General features: G+C 45.3%; 1 protein-coding gene across 1 annotated transcript in view; it reads left to right on the top strand.

The window, feature by feature from the left end:
* Window positions 1-14,702, top strand: part of Cdk1 (cyclin dependent kinase 1) — a 16,494-nt gene extending 1,792 nt beyond the window's left edge. The window contains exons 2-8 of the mRNA XM_031347762.1: window positions 1,515-1,577; window positions 6,113-6,269; window positions 7,166-7,289; window positions 10,024-10,194; window positions 12,009-12,172; window positions 12,249-12,390; window positions 14,396-14,702. Coding sequence (XP_031203622.1) covers window positions 1,541-1,577; window positions 6,113-6,269; window positions 7,166-7,289; window positions 10,024-10,194; window positions 12,009-12,172; window positions 12,249-12,390; window positions 14,396-14,494 — 894 coding nt within the window. The 5' untranslated portion in view covers window positions 1,515-1,540 and the 3' untranslated portion in view covers window positions 14,495-14,702. The remainder of the gene's footprint in view (window positions 1-1,514; window positions 1,578-6,112; window positions 6,270-7,165; window positions 7,290-10,023; window positions 10,195-12,008; window positions 12,173-12,248; window positions 12,391-14,395) is intronic.
* The last annotated feature ends 516 nt before the right edge of the window (window positions 14,703-15,218 follow it).

Below are 15,218 nucleotides of genomic sequence, written 5' to 3'. Positions count from 1 at the left end.
GTAGCCCTGGCTGTCCTAGAACTCACTCTGTAGACCAGGCTGTCCTCGAACTCAGAAATCCGCCTGTGTCTGCCTCCCAAGTGCTGGGGCTAAAGGGGTTCGCCACCACTGCCTGGCTCAGCCTGCTTTCTTTCTTTCTTTCTTTCTTTCTTTCTTTCTTTCTTTCTTTCTTTCTTTCTTTCTTTTTTTAAATATTTTTAAATGTTTATTCATATTATTTATATGAGTACATCATAGTTGTCTTCAGACAGACCAGAAGGTGGCATCAGATTCCATTACAGATGGTTGTGAACCACCATGTGGTTGCTGGGATTTGAACTCAGGACTCTGGAAGAGCAGTCAGTGCTCTTATCACTGAGCAACCTCTCCAGCCCCCAACCTGCTTTCTTAAAGAATGCAGGACCCTATGCCCAGGGATGGCACCACCCACAATGGGCTGAGCCCTCCCCCATCAATCACTTATTAAGAGAATGCCCTAAGGACTTGCTTACAGCCCCATCCTATGGAAGCATTTTCTTAACCTCGGTTCCCTCCTCTCAGATGACTTCAGCTGGTGACCCCGCGACCTGGCCTAAAGCTAGCCAGCACAGCACCTTCCACTCATTCTTCTAAGGTGGCTTATTGGCATTTTCCTTTGAGTGTCTTGAGTGGGATTGTCTGTGGCTGCTTTTGGAAGGCATTCAATTCACTTGTGCAGCTAAATGTCCTGGCTGTTCGAGTGAATTGAATGTTTTTAAGGTAAACAAATGCTTTTAATAACAAACAAACAAACAAACAAAAAACCAACTTATTTCTAGTGGTTGGACTTTACTGTTGTACTTTGTTTCCTTTTGAAACAGTGTTGCAGCAAACTAGGTTGGCTTTGAACTTGCTCTTATACTGGGATTACATCATGTGCAACTTCCTTCTCTTTATTAAGGGAATTGTTCTTATTAAGAAAAATTAAGACAGTACAATTTTATTACAGTAGCAGTGTGCTGAAGTACTGGCATTAAAATCATAATACTTTCGCCGCCGGGGTCGCCAGGCGGTGGTGGCACACGCTTTTGATCGCAGCCCTTGGGAGGCAGAGGCCAGCCTGGTCTACAGAGTGAGTTCCAGGACAGCCAGGGCTACACAGAGAAACCCTATCTGGAAAAAACGATCAGGGCCTTTTGCTTTATTATTGTTGTTGTTGTTGTTTTGAGACATAGTGTCACTAAGTTGCTTTAGCTAGCTGTGTGTCAGTCTCCTCGGTAGCTGGGTTGGCAGGCCTGCTTGATTTGTGAAAGTGAAGAGGCTAAGTCCACCCATGTATAGAATGTGCAAGCGCAGTGTCTGAGAAGGCTCAGAACGTCTCCCTTGCAAGAGCAGCCAAACCCCAACCAGTCCGTCCACCTTGATGGAACATCTGATATTTGCGGGCTATGCATGTGGCCCTGGAAAACACTCTTCTGTTCTGTGACGTGTCCCGGATGCTTAGACCGCTTTGAATAAGTAGCACATAATCGCAGCGCTGTTTCTCCTCATTTTAGGGTCCATCGTAACCTGTCGAGGAACTATGGAAGACTATATTAAAATAGAGAAAATCGGAGAAGGTGAGTGGTTTTAGTAGAACGTTTTCTGAAAAGAGTGTAACAAGGCTCCTGGGGTACACAAAAGCCTTTACTGTGTGCAGTCGTTAATGCATCTGTGTGCGTGTGCACGAGTGTGCCCTTCAGTAGTGTCTGTGGCCACCTAGACAGAATCACACCTGTGGGGGATTATTTTGACTATGTTTGTTTGTTTGTTGTTTTTTCGAAACGCGTTTTTCTGGATCTTCCTGGCTTGTCCTGAAACTCACTCTATAGACCAGGCTGGCCTCGAACTCAGAAATCTGCCTGCCTCTGCCTCCCAAGTGCTGGGATTAAAGGTGTGCACCACCAACGCCCGGCTATTTTTGACTATATTAATTGATGAGGGCGGAACCCTCCCCCATTGTGGGTGCCATTCCTTTGCCTGAGATCCTGGACTGTGTAGATGGAGAGGCGGGTCAAGTCACAGTGAACCTCCCAGCTGCTTGTGCTTCTGCCGCTGCTGGACTCTAACCCGGATTCCGAGTCCCAATAAAACCTTCTTCTTTGGGCTGCCTTGGTCTGGGTGTGTATTGGAGCACCAGCAAAAGTAAGGGTTACTTTATGTACAACCTAAAGCACAAGGGGTTTCTCCATGAAGAGAATTTAAATTATCCTGATTCTTTGATCATGACTCTAGGGCCCGGGGCACAGTGCTATTAAGCTGTATTTCCCAGACTATGTTGGGGGAGTAGAGTTATGCTAATTTCACAATATATTTTAGTCTTTTTCTAAGTACTGGGTTCTAAGTTTTTATGTAAACTGGGTGTCGTAATTGGCAAAGTAAGCCTGGTAGGGTTTTGTGTGGTCACCATGGGCAAGAATGGCTAACACCTAGTGACTATGACATTGTTCAATTCCCTTCTGTAGTGTTTTAAACAATGCTAATGTGACATAAAGGAGGAGTGAAAATAACCCTTTCCTATTTCTGTCTATTGTTTTTTTCTCTCTACCTGCAGCAGAATTTCCATATATTTTGTTTGTTTGTATATTTTCGAGCTAGGGTTTCTCTGTATATCCCTGGTTGTCCTGAAACTCACTCTGTAGACCAGGCTGGCCTAGAACTCGGAAATCCGCCTGCCTCTGCCTCCCAAGTGCTGGGACTAAAGGTGTGTGCCACCACCTGGTGAATTTCCATATTTCTGTCTAGGAGTCAAGACTTCATTCTTAGCTCTCTAGGAGCAAAAGGCGGAACTTGTTTCTATGTGGGTTCTGTTGAGGACCATTTTTGTTTCTGTTTAGAAGACCCCTCTTACACAAGGTATTAAAACCAAGGCAGGGGAGTTAGTAAACCAGGAATGGCCCAGGCAGTGTCTGGTGTATACCTGGTTTTTTTCATTTTCTGTTTTTGGAGGGGTGTTGGGGGGGTGGAGACAGGATTTCTCTGTGTAGCCCTGGCTGGCCTTGAACCCCGAAATCCCCCTGCCTCTGCCTTCCAAGGGCTGGGATTAAAGGAGTGTGCCACCACTGCCTGGCAGGTTTTTTTTTTTTTTTTTTTTTCTTTTTACTGTGACCATCATCCCCACACCTGTCTCTTTATGTGGTAACCACGCCCCCTTGCCACTCCCCCATCCAGTTAGATGATGCCCTTTCTTTGATGCCCTTAGATAGGGCTTTCTGAAGCCATCCCCTGGAGGGCTCACTCTGACCTGTTCTATCTATGGCAGTGGCTCTCAACCCTCCTAACACCACAACCGTTCCCCGCGTTGCGGGGACCCCCAACCATTAAGTTAGTTTTATTGCTACTTCATAATTAATTTTGCTACTTGTATGAATCATCATGTAAATATCTGATATGTAGAACATCTGACATGTGTGCCCCTCCAAAGAGGAACCCATAGGTTGAAAGCCAATGTTGTAGTTGAAGGAATTTGTTCATTTCCTTCCAGGCAGCCTCGGTATTCGTTCTAGTTGCTCTGGGCTTTAGCCTCGTGAAGGCTGGGCCCCCGGCCGGCCGCGGCGTCTCTCACAGCTTCTAGTTCAGATGCTGCAGCACTTTGACCTACTTTTCTGAATTCTTCTCTGGCCAGAGGCTTGTCTGCTACGCTGTGCCTGGCTGCTCTGGATTCTCTGCAGGGGATCCTGAGTGGCTTGTTGAAATAATTTAAAAATTAGGTAATGGTGTCTACATTTCCTTCTGCCAATACCAAGTACCTGTTCAAACCTGTGAATATGTTGTAGCATGTCTTTCCCATGTTAGTGTTTTCTTACTTGTCACCTCTGTACGGTGTTGGTCACTATGCCCAGCGAGACAGTCTTCAGGTTACACAGCTGCCTGGCTACGTGTGGTTGGTGGGGCCTTCCTTGGCATTTAGTAAGCTCTCTAGAAACATTTGCTTTTGATGAGGTTTAATGGATTTTTACCAGGAGTGTTATCAATCTTTTACCCTAGGCATAACTGGGATCTTACCCTTGATTTTATGACACTTGCTGAATAAAATTCAGTGTATAGGTGTGTGTGAGGGTGTTTTGTGTGTGTGTGTGTGTGTGTGTGTGTGGAGTGTCGTGTGTGAGAATGTGTGTGTGTTTGTGCATTTGTACACGTATGCATAGCCCATGGAGGCCAGGAGTGCTGCCTCCTCTGGAACTGGATTTACAGGAGGCTGTGAGCCCTGGTATTGGTACTGGTTTTCTGCAAGGGCGGTGCTGTCTAAACCCTGAGACATCTCTCCAGCCTCATTTGATACTTTCCCCTCCTCAATTATTTATTACTTAAAATACTCCTGGATCTAAAACAAATATAAATATTTAATTTCAGAGCATCTACTGTTTAGCTTATGAATAGAATAGCGTTCTTCCGGGTGCTTAGGCTAGCCCTGTTGCAGTTAATTGAGAAGAGCCAGGAGTTGAGATACTCAAAACAAGCAGTTCTGTGTGGTCTGAGAATCAGCAGTTCCTGGGTGCTGACTGCCAATCACGGGTTAGAAATGCGACAGGACACTGGGAAGAAACAAGATGCCAGAAGGGATCCTGAATTGATCACTGCTTATTTGATTGTTGTACCTTACGAATTGTGACTGCTCGGATAGTGCGACCTTGCTGATGACAAGCTTCAGACAAGCATGAGTTCCACCATTCAGGAGCATGTGAGCTTCCCAGACAAAATGGTGGCAGTTCTTTTTATCTGAAATAAAACCTGGTTATTTAGTCACCTAGCATTTGGTCAATATAGTAAGGATTTTATTTGAAAAATATTAAAATAACTGTAGTGTTTAGGAAAACAAACTGTCTTGGAATTTGAGAAACCCTGTTTTGAAAAGCTTAAAAAAAAAAAAGGAATACTGGAATTACCAGGCAGTGGTGGCACACGCCTTTAATCCCAGCACTTGGGAGGCAGAGGCAGGCAGATTTCTGAGTTCGAGGCCAGCCTGGTCTACAGAGTGAGTTCCAGGACAGCCAGGGCTCCACAGAGAAACCCTGCCTCTGTATACTGTAATAAAGCTTGTGTGGACAGCAAACTGCTTAATCTTCTAAGCAGCCGATCACTGGGGTGGATTCTTAGTAAACGCTGTGGAGTAGCTTTGACATGTGGAAGAAACTGTTCTCACCCATTGTTCGGGGTTTTTAGACAGGATCTAACCTTGCCTCAGCTTCTCGAGTGATAGAATTACAGGCATGTAGTACCACAACCGGGATCTTTGACTTTTGAGACAGGATCTCACTAAGTTTCCCAGGCTTGTCTCCAACTTGAAATTCTCCTGCCTGAGTCTTACAAGCAGCTGTGAGTACAGCTGTGTATCACAGGCCTGGTGTTGTAGTCATTGCTGAAACTATACTGCTGCCAGGAGAAGCTTTTCAACTAAGTTTATGTACAGTTAGAGTGTTTTAAACTGGAGTTTAAAAGGCGCCTGTAATATCTGGAGAATAGCATTGGGGGTGAGAGAGCTAATTAGCTCATCTCGATGTGTCTGCCACACCCCTCGGTATCACTGGACACTCACGTCTCCAGTGGGTAGGAGGCTTCCTTCCTACTGAGTAGAAGATAGCAGCCTTCCTGGGTTTGATAAAAATGCGCAGCGTCTGTCTGTCTCTACTCCACTTTGCCGGGTGAGGGCTGTATTTTGAGACATGTGTAAATGTATCAAGGGAATCCTAAGTCAGCACAAGTTTTTAAAAGTTTGACGGTGCCTCCCCTCGGTACTGATTTCCAATCTTAAGTTTTTAATATAGCGTTTACATGCAGGATATTTGATAGGTGAATTGCAACTTGATCCATGTCCTCATGTTCAATCTTCACGTGTTCACGTATTCATATGAAGGAAGCTTAGCTGGGAGGGTTACTCAGGGTGACTCAGTGAGTTTTTATTTCCAAACCATGTGTGTGTTAGATTGTAGTTATCTTCAATTCCCTTTTGAAAGCAGTGAGAGTTTAATTATGTGTGAAGGGGACCTATCTGACGGCAGCCATCGGTCTCTCCTGGGAACACTCAAAAGGATTCAACTTGAAAAAAAAATCTCAGCCAGGGCTACACAGAGAAACCCTGTCTTGGGAAAAAAAAAATCTCTTTGCTTTATCTCAGGTACTTATGGCGTGGTGTATAAGGGTCGACACAGAACCACTGGCCAGATAGTGGCCATGAAGAAAATCAGACTTGAGAGCGAGGAAGAAGGAGTGCCCAGCACTGCAATCCGGGAAATCTCTCTATTAAAAGAACTTCGGCATCCGAACATAGTCAGGTGGGCTGGATTGGGACGGAAACCGTTCTCCCTGGGGCTGCTGCAAAGCCGTTTTGATGCGGACAGTTTTACGTGGTTTTGGGTTTAGAGGCCTACTTGTTGATTGTGATTCCAGAAGGGGATAAAGAGAACTGGATTATTTGGAGAATCTGAGACCTCATGCTAGAATTGGCTGGGGGGAGCAAGGTGTGGCCATGGGAGCCCTTCCATTAGGAACTGCTACTTTTAGGACCCGGGTCCCCAAAGTCCTCTTGCCTTAAGACAAGTGGCTAGGTTTGGTGGTAAGATAGATATCTTATGTTTTATTGACTCATTTGGGCTGGGTCTCTGAGGAAAGTTGTCTAGTCGTTCATTAGAATATCTGTGGGTATGAGGGACTGAACCCAGGCCTTTGGGCATGCTAAGAAAGCATTCTACCGCCGAGTTGTAGCCGCTGGCCTCTTAATGTGGGGTTTTGAATTTTTGAGACAGTTTTTTACTCTAGCTCAGGTCGGCCTGGAATTTCCTGCTGTCTTCTAACTCCCAAGTACCAGGATTCTGGGTTTAAATCCCCTCGCCCAGCCTCCAGCACTCTCACAGAATCACACAGGTCCTTGTGCTCTCACCACCCCAGGCACTTAGCCTCCTAGCAGGCGTGAGTTCTAACTATTGTACTGGGGCTGGGGCTAGGCAGCACCTGTTGAAATTCAGTTCTGTCCACAAGCAGCCAGCCAGCCAGCTTTGGGAGTGCAGGCAGGCGGTGTGAGCTAGCTCCTTCTGCCTAGGAAGCTGTAGATGACTGTCCTGAGCTTCCTCAAGTTCTACTTCAGAGGGAAGGTAATTGTTACGAGGCCGCTGTGCTGTGTGGAAGCGGCCTCGGGGCCGCTTGCTGGACTCTCACGCTGCGCTCTGCTCAGCCTGCAGGATGTGCTCATGCAGGACTCCAGGCTGTATCTCATCTTTGAGTTCCTGTCTATGGACCTCAAGAAGTACCTGGACTCCATCCCGCCTGGTCAGTTCATGGATTCTTCACTCGTTAAGGTAAAAGAGTTGCGTGCGCGTGCTTTTATTACGACTGAGTGTGGGCTCTATCCCTGTGCTTTGTGGCTGCATGTAAGCCTGTAAGAAGATAGAAAGAGCCTTTGCTTCCTTCCACTCGGATGAGATTATCACCTGCCTGACAGTTCTAGAAATGAAAAGTAGTGTCTGAGTGCTCATGGATTGCCCCATGGATTATCTATCGCATTGCTGGGGGCAGGCCGGCTAAAGTGGTTTATATGTGTGGATCAGTGACAGCAGCCTGAGCCCGGTGCTGATGCTAGGTGGCCTTACTCCATGACAAACAGGCTTTGGTTAATGTAAACATTGTATTTCAGTTAAATTATAAATGTATCTATTGTTCTTTGTGTGTGGTATTGGACCCAGGGCATTGTATATAACTGGACAAGTGTTTTTTTTTTGTTTGTTTTTTTTTGTTTGTTTTTTCAGCAAATGTGTGTAGGTTGTAAATGTCTATGGTAAAGGGGTCTTAATCTTAAACCAGCATTTTTCCACTGAGCCCTGTGTCCATGCCTTGAGACTTTCACGTTGGCTTTGTGTGCACCTAAACCCAATGGGATCATTCCATATGTGTCCTGCACACACTGTAGTTAGCCTTCTGTCCCTGTTTCGTAATGGTTTAATACTTTGCACAATTACGAAGCCATTTTCACTTATTATTACTTCCTACCTCAGTGATGGCTGCAGTGAGTCCTCATGAGCAGTGGGGGTTCACTCTGTTAGCCCAGGCTGCCTGAGTGTGGGCATTATAGGCATATGCCACTGAGCCCACCACTCTGTCATTTTAGAGATGGATTCTTGGAACTGGGATAAAATATATTTAAGATCTTGGTTGATAGGGCCATATGGCCTCTAAAAATCAGTTATTACTTTACTACATTATTACCAAGACTTGACTGTATGCATCTTTTAAATTGTCTCAGTATATTATGTGAGGGATCTTATTACAGTTAGTCTAGTTGACATTTAACTTTTTGTGTTTACTCATTTATGCACAGCCTGTACATACTCACTCATCTTTCTGTACCAAGCGATTTCAAAGGTCTTTTACTAATACGCAGTGATTTGCTGCTAGTGGTGCCCACCATTGCCAGCGCTTACACTGTGTGTGACTTAGTAGTGTCACTCACTCTTGCTCTGATAAAGGCTGTGGCCACAGCAACTTGGGAAGGGAAGGGTTCATTCCGCTTACCACTTGGATGTAACTGTTCATCACTGAAGGAAGTCAGGACAGGAACTCATGGCCAGGATCCGGGGGCAGGAGCTGATGCAGAGGCCATGGAGGAGTGCTGCTTATTGACTTGCTCTTTATGGCTTGCTCAGTCTGCTTTCTTATAGAACCCGGGGCCACCAGCCCAGGGATGGCACCACCCATGATGAGCTGGGCCCTCCCCCATCCATCACTAATTAAGAAGAAAATGCCTTACATGCTTGCTTATAGCCTCATCTTATGGCGGCATTTTCTCAACTGAAGCTCCCTCTCCAATAACTCTAGCTGTGTCAAGTTGACATAAAACTTTCCAGCACAATATTCTTAATGATTTTTTTGGATTTTGTTTTGTTTTGTTGAGTCATAATATAGAAAATCATATGTATTAGAATAATGTCAATATTTTTCTGCCCTCTCCTATCTCCTAACTTTTCTTTGTCTTAAATTGTGGATAGCATAAAGATTCCTTTTGCTTTATTTAAGATTGGAGGGCTTGGGGGACATCTTAGTGGGAAAGTGCTTATGATACAAACATGAGGAGCTGGGTTCTGCTTCCCAGCCTCATATGGAAGTCTAGTGTGGTAGTGTGTACATCTTTAAGCCCAGAGCCTGAAGGACAGAGACCGAGATTGGGGGTGGTGTGGCTCTGGTGTGTCCCAGGGTCAGCCATTTTGATCAAAAACTTCAAGTTTAATGGGAAATATCTCAAAAACAAAGGTGGAAGCAATAGAGGACTTCCTATGACCTGGGTCACTACATAGGAGAGTGCACATGTGTATGCGTGCACACATTGGAGAATAAGGTTACGAATAAACTTTTACAGACCCCAGTTTAAGCTGTTTTACATGTTTTCCCATTGTCTCCAAAGAGTTAATACATGTGTAAAGTGACAGAAGTAAAAAGAAGGACTTTATTCAGGATAGAAACAGGTTTTTGTTTGTTTGTTTGTTTGTTTGTTTTAAAGACCTCTGCTTGCTCCGGCAGACTCTACTCGCTCTGGCCCAAAGATTTATTTATTATTATACATAAGTACACTGTAGCTGTAGAGGGTGTCAGATCTCATTACGGGTGGTTGTGAGCCACCATGAGGTTGCTGGGATTTGAACTCAGGACCTTTGGAAGAGCAGTCAGTGCTCTTACCCGCTGAGCCCTCTCACCAGCCCCAGATAGAAACAGTTGACATGAGTGTTGAGTGTTGAGGAAATTGCCTCACAGAGAGCTGACTCGTGACTTAAAGACAGGGAACAAGATTTTTTTGGTTTTTTCGAGGGAACAAGATTTTAAATGTTCACGTGGGTATAGATACATCTTCCGTACACATACTGTATGCCCACGTGGGTATAGATGCATCTTCCGTACACATACTGTATGCCCACCTGTTTAAGGAGGTCTGAAAGGTCTTGTGGTAGCTAAACTATTTTCTCTGCATCATAATTTATTTTCTCAGACATTTTTCAACTAGGAGTCTTATGGAATGATCAAATTTCTGACTTGTTTCTTTTCTAGAGTTACTTGTACCAAATCCTCCAGGGGATTGTGTTTTGTCACTCCCGAAGAGTTCTTCACAGAGACTTGAAACCTCAAAATCTATTGATTGATGACAAAGGAACAATCAAACTGGCCGACTTCGGCCTTGCCAGAGCATTCGGAATACCGATAAGAGTGTACACACATGAGGTGAGCAGAGTGTGTGGCTGCCGGATTGCTGCCTCGTTAAGCTTGGTTGAAAAAGGGTTTCTGAAGCTGGGCAATGGCAGCACACACCTTTAATCCCAGCAGAGGCTCATCTCAAGGCCAGCCTGGTCTGTAGAGCAAGTTCTGGAACAGCCAGGGCTACACAGAGAAACCTTGTCTTGGAAAACCAAACAAGTTCTGTTATGGTAGGACCGGCTTATTGCTTACTATTATTATTATTATTTTATTATTATTATTATTATTATTATCATCAACTCTTGTTTATATGGTCTGAAAATGGAGACAGAACCTTTAGTATCTTTTGTCAGGGGAGACTGATGGCTGGGGGGCCCTCCAGGAAGGAGTTTATTATAGTTTTGGGTGTTCTCAATTCTCTGTATCGATATTTCTCAGAGCTGCGCTTCCTCCTGATTGGACCCTGCTGTGGTCATTCAGATCAATAAAAAGGCAAGTTTTGCTGTCTGAGATATATATTATTGTGATAGATTTAGGAGCCAGCTAACTCTAACTGGGGGAGGGGGCCCTAGGGATTGAACCCCAGTCTTTGGCCTGTGTTGCTTGGGTATTCTGCCACTGAGCTGTGTCCTTGGCCCTGTCATCAGGCTTTGTCAGTGGTGTGCTGATGGCTGGCATCTCATGTGGTTGCTCTTTTATTATTTCCTCTGCAGTGGGGCTTGAACCACGGGCCTCACACACACACTCTGCCCCGAACTGAGTTCCTGCTCCTTGTTTTGAGAAAGTCTCACTGACTTGCCCTGGCTGGCCCTCAGGTCACTGGCATAGCTAGACCTTGGACCTGGGACTCCTTCAGCGGCTTTCCCAGTAGCTGGGATTGTAGGTCTACACCAGACTGAGTTCCTCTGGTATTTCTGAAAGGGCATTGACTTGTATACTACAGGAGCATTGGCATCCTGGGAGCTGTGAACCTGGAGTCTTAGTGCCGGTTCCCTGCTTGTGTCCTTTGGATTTTGAGGCAGAGTCTCCTGCTGCCTCATTCTCTGGGTAGCTGATGGTGCCCGCCGGCTTCCTGGGTGCTAAGATGACACGGGTTTGTGCGCTGCTGGGACCCTGGTCCTGCACATACTGCCTGATAGGGAAGCTCTCCACCCACTGAGCGGCCTTCTCAGCCCTGTCTTGTTTATTCCTTTTTATTTTTTCAGAGTTTATGATATGGATCTTCTTTGATGGCTGTAACTGATGCTGACCTCATTTGCGTTGTTCATGGAGGTCACAGATTTTCTATTTTGATAAATAAGCTATAGTTCTAAATTACTAATTATTTGAGTCCTCTTCCCCCTTTGGCTTAGATTTCTTATTCATGTTAATTGTAGCTACCATCTTAACATGTAAACAAAGCATGCACGTTGTACAGTATCGTTCCTAAGCCATCTACTACTATTTAGTGCTTTTTCTTTTCTTTAAGTTGAGAAAGTGGTTCTATTTCTGTCTCTGTCTCTTTCTCTCTCTTTTTCTGAGGCAGGGTCTCACTGTGTAGCCCTGGCTGTCCTAGGACTAGCTCTTAGACCAGGCTGGCCTCAAACTCTGCCTCCAGAGTACTGGTATTAAAGACGTGTGTCACCCGAGTCTGTGCCCAGCCAGGCTATAACTGCTTTGGTCCTTTGACTTCAATGGTTGAAAAGTAAGGTGTCTATTGTTCTTAGCCACTAATGAGCAGAAGTCAGAAATAAAATAGCTCCAACTTAGTAATTTATTTGTCTATAGCTAGTTGACTTAAGTTCCTGTGACACGTGCACAGCCTCCTAAAAGACAACCCTGTGTGGCCTGCCTTGTACCAGGTAGTGACGCTGTGGTATCGGTCTCCAGAAGTGTTGCTGGGCTCCGCCCGTTACTCCACTCCCGTGGACATCTGGAGCATAGGGACCATCTTTGCAGAACTGGCAACCAAGAAGCCACTTTTCCATGGCGACTCAGAGATTGACCAGCTCTTCAGGATCTTCAGGTAATTGTGGCGTATGCCCGAGCTGTTAAATAGTAAAGGGACTGTGTATGGGATACGACTTTTGCTTTTCTTTCAGGGCTCTGGGCACGCCGAACAATGAAGTGTGGCCAGAAGTAGAGTCCCTGCAGGACTACAAGAACACTTTCCCCAAGTGGAAGCCCGGGAGCCTCTCGTCCCACGTCAAGAACCTGGATGAGAACGGCCTGGACTTGCTCTCAGTAAGTGAATCGTTCTTTGTGGCTCGAACGTGATGCCCTGAGTGTTCCTAGTGACAGGTAGGGGTGACAGAACCTACTCAGCTCTGGACTCGTCAGCAGGAAGAGACAGCCACTAAGTAGGATGCCGGGGAATCCTGTGGTGACAGCTGCCTTTGAGGTGTGAAGCGCCTGGTTGTCTGAGGAGCCTCCAGTGTTGTGTTATTTACTGCCCATCCGTGGGCTGCAGTGGACACTCGCTGTAGGAGAGGCGGGCCTCACACACCTTGCTTGAAAGTATGTTGCTGAGTTACGCGGAGTCCTCTTTTCTGTGTTCATTACTGAACCCTCAGTTTATCAGTGTGCACTCTATTGACTGCTTGGTAAATTGAGCCATTCAGGCTTTTGACAACATAAATTCCATTTCTCAGGTCTGGCCTAGTATCCTCTCAGAAAGGCTAGCGAAGTCTAATGCAATTCTGGTTTCCTTCAGTTGGCTTGCTGCTCGCCGTTAGCAGTTATTTTTTTTTAAAAAAAATAATGCAAAGGACAAAATTACTGTTCAGGATTAGTAAACAAAGGCCTCCTTTAGGGAATTTGTAGTCGGGAGAGCAGTGTTTAAAATCTGAGTTTGTAGGAAGGGATCAAGTAGACATCCAGTTGGTCCTTCAGCTCCCTTGCAATCTATAAATGGTGCTGCCAAATGGGGCTCAGATTTGTCCAGACCCCACCATGGCTGTCATGTTTTACGTATTGGTATTGTATTGTTGGCTAACTTAGAAACCCTCTCCCTATCCTGGGCCCGATCTTTTGTGTGTGGGGTGTGTGTGTGTGTGTATGGATAGAAGGCAGAGCTTTCCCGGGATGAGTGAAGGAGGGTTGGTCATTAACTGCTGAGCTGCATGCTTAGTTCTCGGGTCTTTAAACATAAAGGATTTCACTTAGCAAAAATCAATCCTATGCACACCATTTCCTCCGTTGAGTTGACACCCTGAACTAGCAGGGTCTGCATCCTTCGCAGGTCCAGAAGCAAACTGCCACAGTCGGAGAGCACTGTAGATTATTGATGAGATTTGGCTTCAGATTTCAGTTTATTTTCTCCCACATTCATGGATTTGGACAAGTCTCTTGCTGTCCTTGAAAGACATGGTGTCTTAATCCAAACAGTGTGGCCCATTTTCGCCTTTTTCTGTGAGGACTGACCGACAGACATCCTCAAGGCCTTCATACATGAATGAATGTGTGAGCATATATGGAAACTAGTAAGCAGAAGGCTCTGTAGGCCCGAGCAAGTGGTCAGTATGCAGGAAGCCCTAGCTTTGATCTCTAGCAACACACAAACCTGGTGCGGTGGCCCCTGCCTGTCATCCCAGCATCCCAGGAGAATCACGGTTTCGGTTCAGGGTCATTGTAACTCAAGGCCTTCCCTGTTGGGTGGAGTGGGTGGGCTTTTTAGTTTGTTTATGTGTTTGCCTTTGTAAGGATTTACTTATACACTGTCGCTGACTTCAGACACTCCAGAAGAGGGCGTCCGATCCCATTACGGATGGTTGTGAGCCACCATGTGGTTGCTGGGAATTGAACTCAGGACCTCTGGAAGAGCAGTCAGTACTCTTAACCGCTGAGCCATCTCTCCAGCCCCCTAATCTATTTATTGATTGAGTGTTCTCTGAAGATATATGTCTGGTCAGATTTAAGATCTGGAGTATTTAAGTTAGTTTGCTATAATGAATCCATCTTTCGTAGCTGTCTTTGTCAAAGCGCCGTGGGCTTTTTCCTTTGTTGGCTCCTGGAAGGGGTTGTGTGGACACTATCATGAACCACTATAACTGATTGCTACTTCTTCAGTTGTGAATAACAGATGGACATTTAATTTCCAAGGTAGATACAATTAGCTAGATAATCTGAAGATTTATGTTTTGGTTTAAAACTGTCTGAGTGCTTATCTTATAATTTATAACAGGTTACCAAGATGTCTGTGGTAAATAGAGGGTAGCCTTCTAAGTTTATTTCTTCTTTTTATCTCTAGAAAATGCTAGTCTATGATCCTGCCAAACGAATCTCTGGCAAAATGGCCCTGAAGCACCCGTACTTTGATGACTTGGACAATCAGCTTAAGAAGATGTAGCTCTCTGGCAGTCCCTGCCTGCGTGGCAGGGGAAGACCTTGGCATTTATTACTGTTGGCGCTCTTCCTGTCTTGTATAGTTTTCTTTTCTTTGTTTGTAATCCATCACCTGGACTTTTCTTAATTTCCTACATATAACTTAATTAACATGTAAATATTATTCCATGTGAATTTAAATATAATTCTGTATATGTGTAGATGTCACCGTGGCGGCTGTTTGTTACTGTGACGCAGCGAGCGTTTCTGCGGCCAGCAGCGGCCACTCCTTCAGCTGGGAGCACAGATGAAGGAGCTGAACTCAGGCTTCATGATGCTTTCAAGGACTCTGGATATATAAGTTTTCTGGTCAGTTTCTTGCCATTCGGAAACTCCGGCCTGCCAAGGGAGAGTGTTTCTGTGTTGTGCGTAAGCATTTGGAATAGAAGGCCAAAGACCCGAGAGATGTCTAGAGTTTTCACGTACTTATAACCCCAAAATGGAAGTGTACCAATGTTGGCGAGGTTTTACAGCTAAATTTAGATCACGGGCTGTCCAGAGTGGAAGGAAAGACAGTTTTGAAAATGTATGAAGACTCCCTATTTTCAGGTTTGTTGTAAAAGCTGTTTGTCCAGTTGGCTTCCGGTGCTGCGGGTGGTCAGAGGTAGGTTAGACAGGTTTGCTTTGGCTTCCAAGTCTCATTCGAAAACTGCTTAAAATCCCCCGTCCTCTCTTAGCAGGGTCTAAAA

The sequence above is a fragment of the Mastomys coucha genome, unplaced genomic scaffold (genome assembly GCF_008632895.1).
Source record: "Mastomys coucha isolate ucsf_1 unplaced genomic scaffold, UCSF_Mcou_1 pScaffold3, whole genome shotgun sequence".
Lineage (NCBI taxonomy): Eukaryota > Metazoa > Chordata > Mammalia > Rodentia > Muridae > Mastomys > Mastomys coucha.
This window is presented reverse-complemented; position numbering and strand designations above follow the sequence as displayed.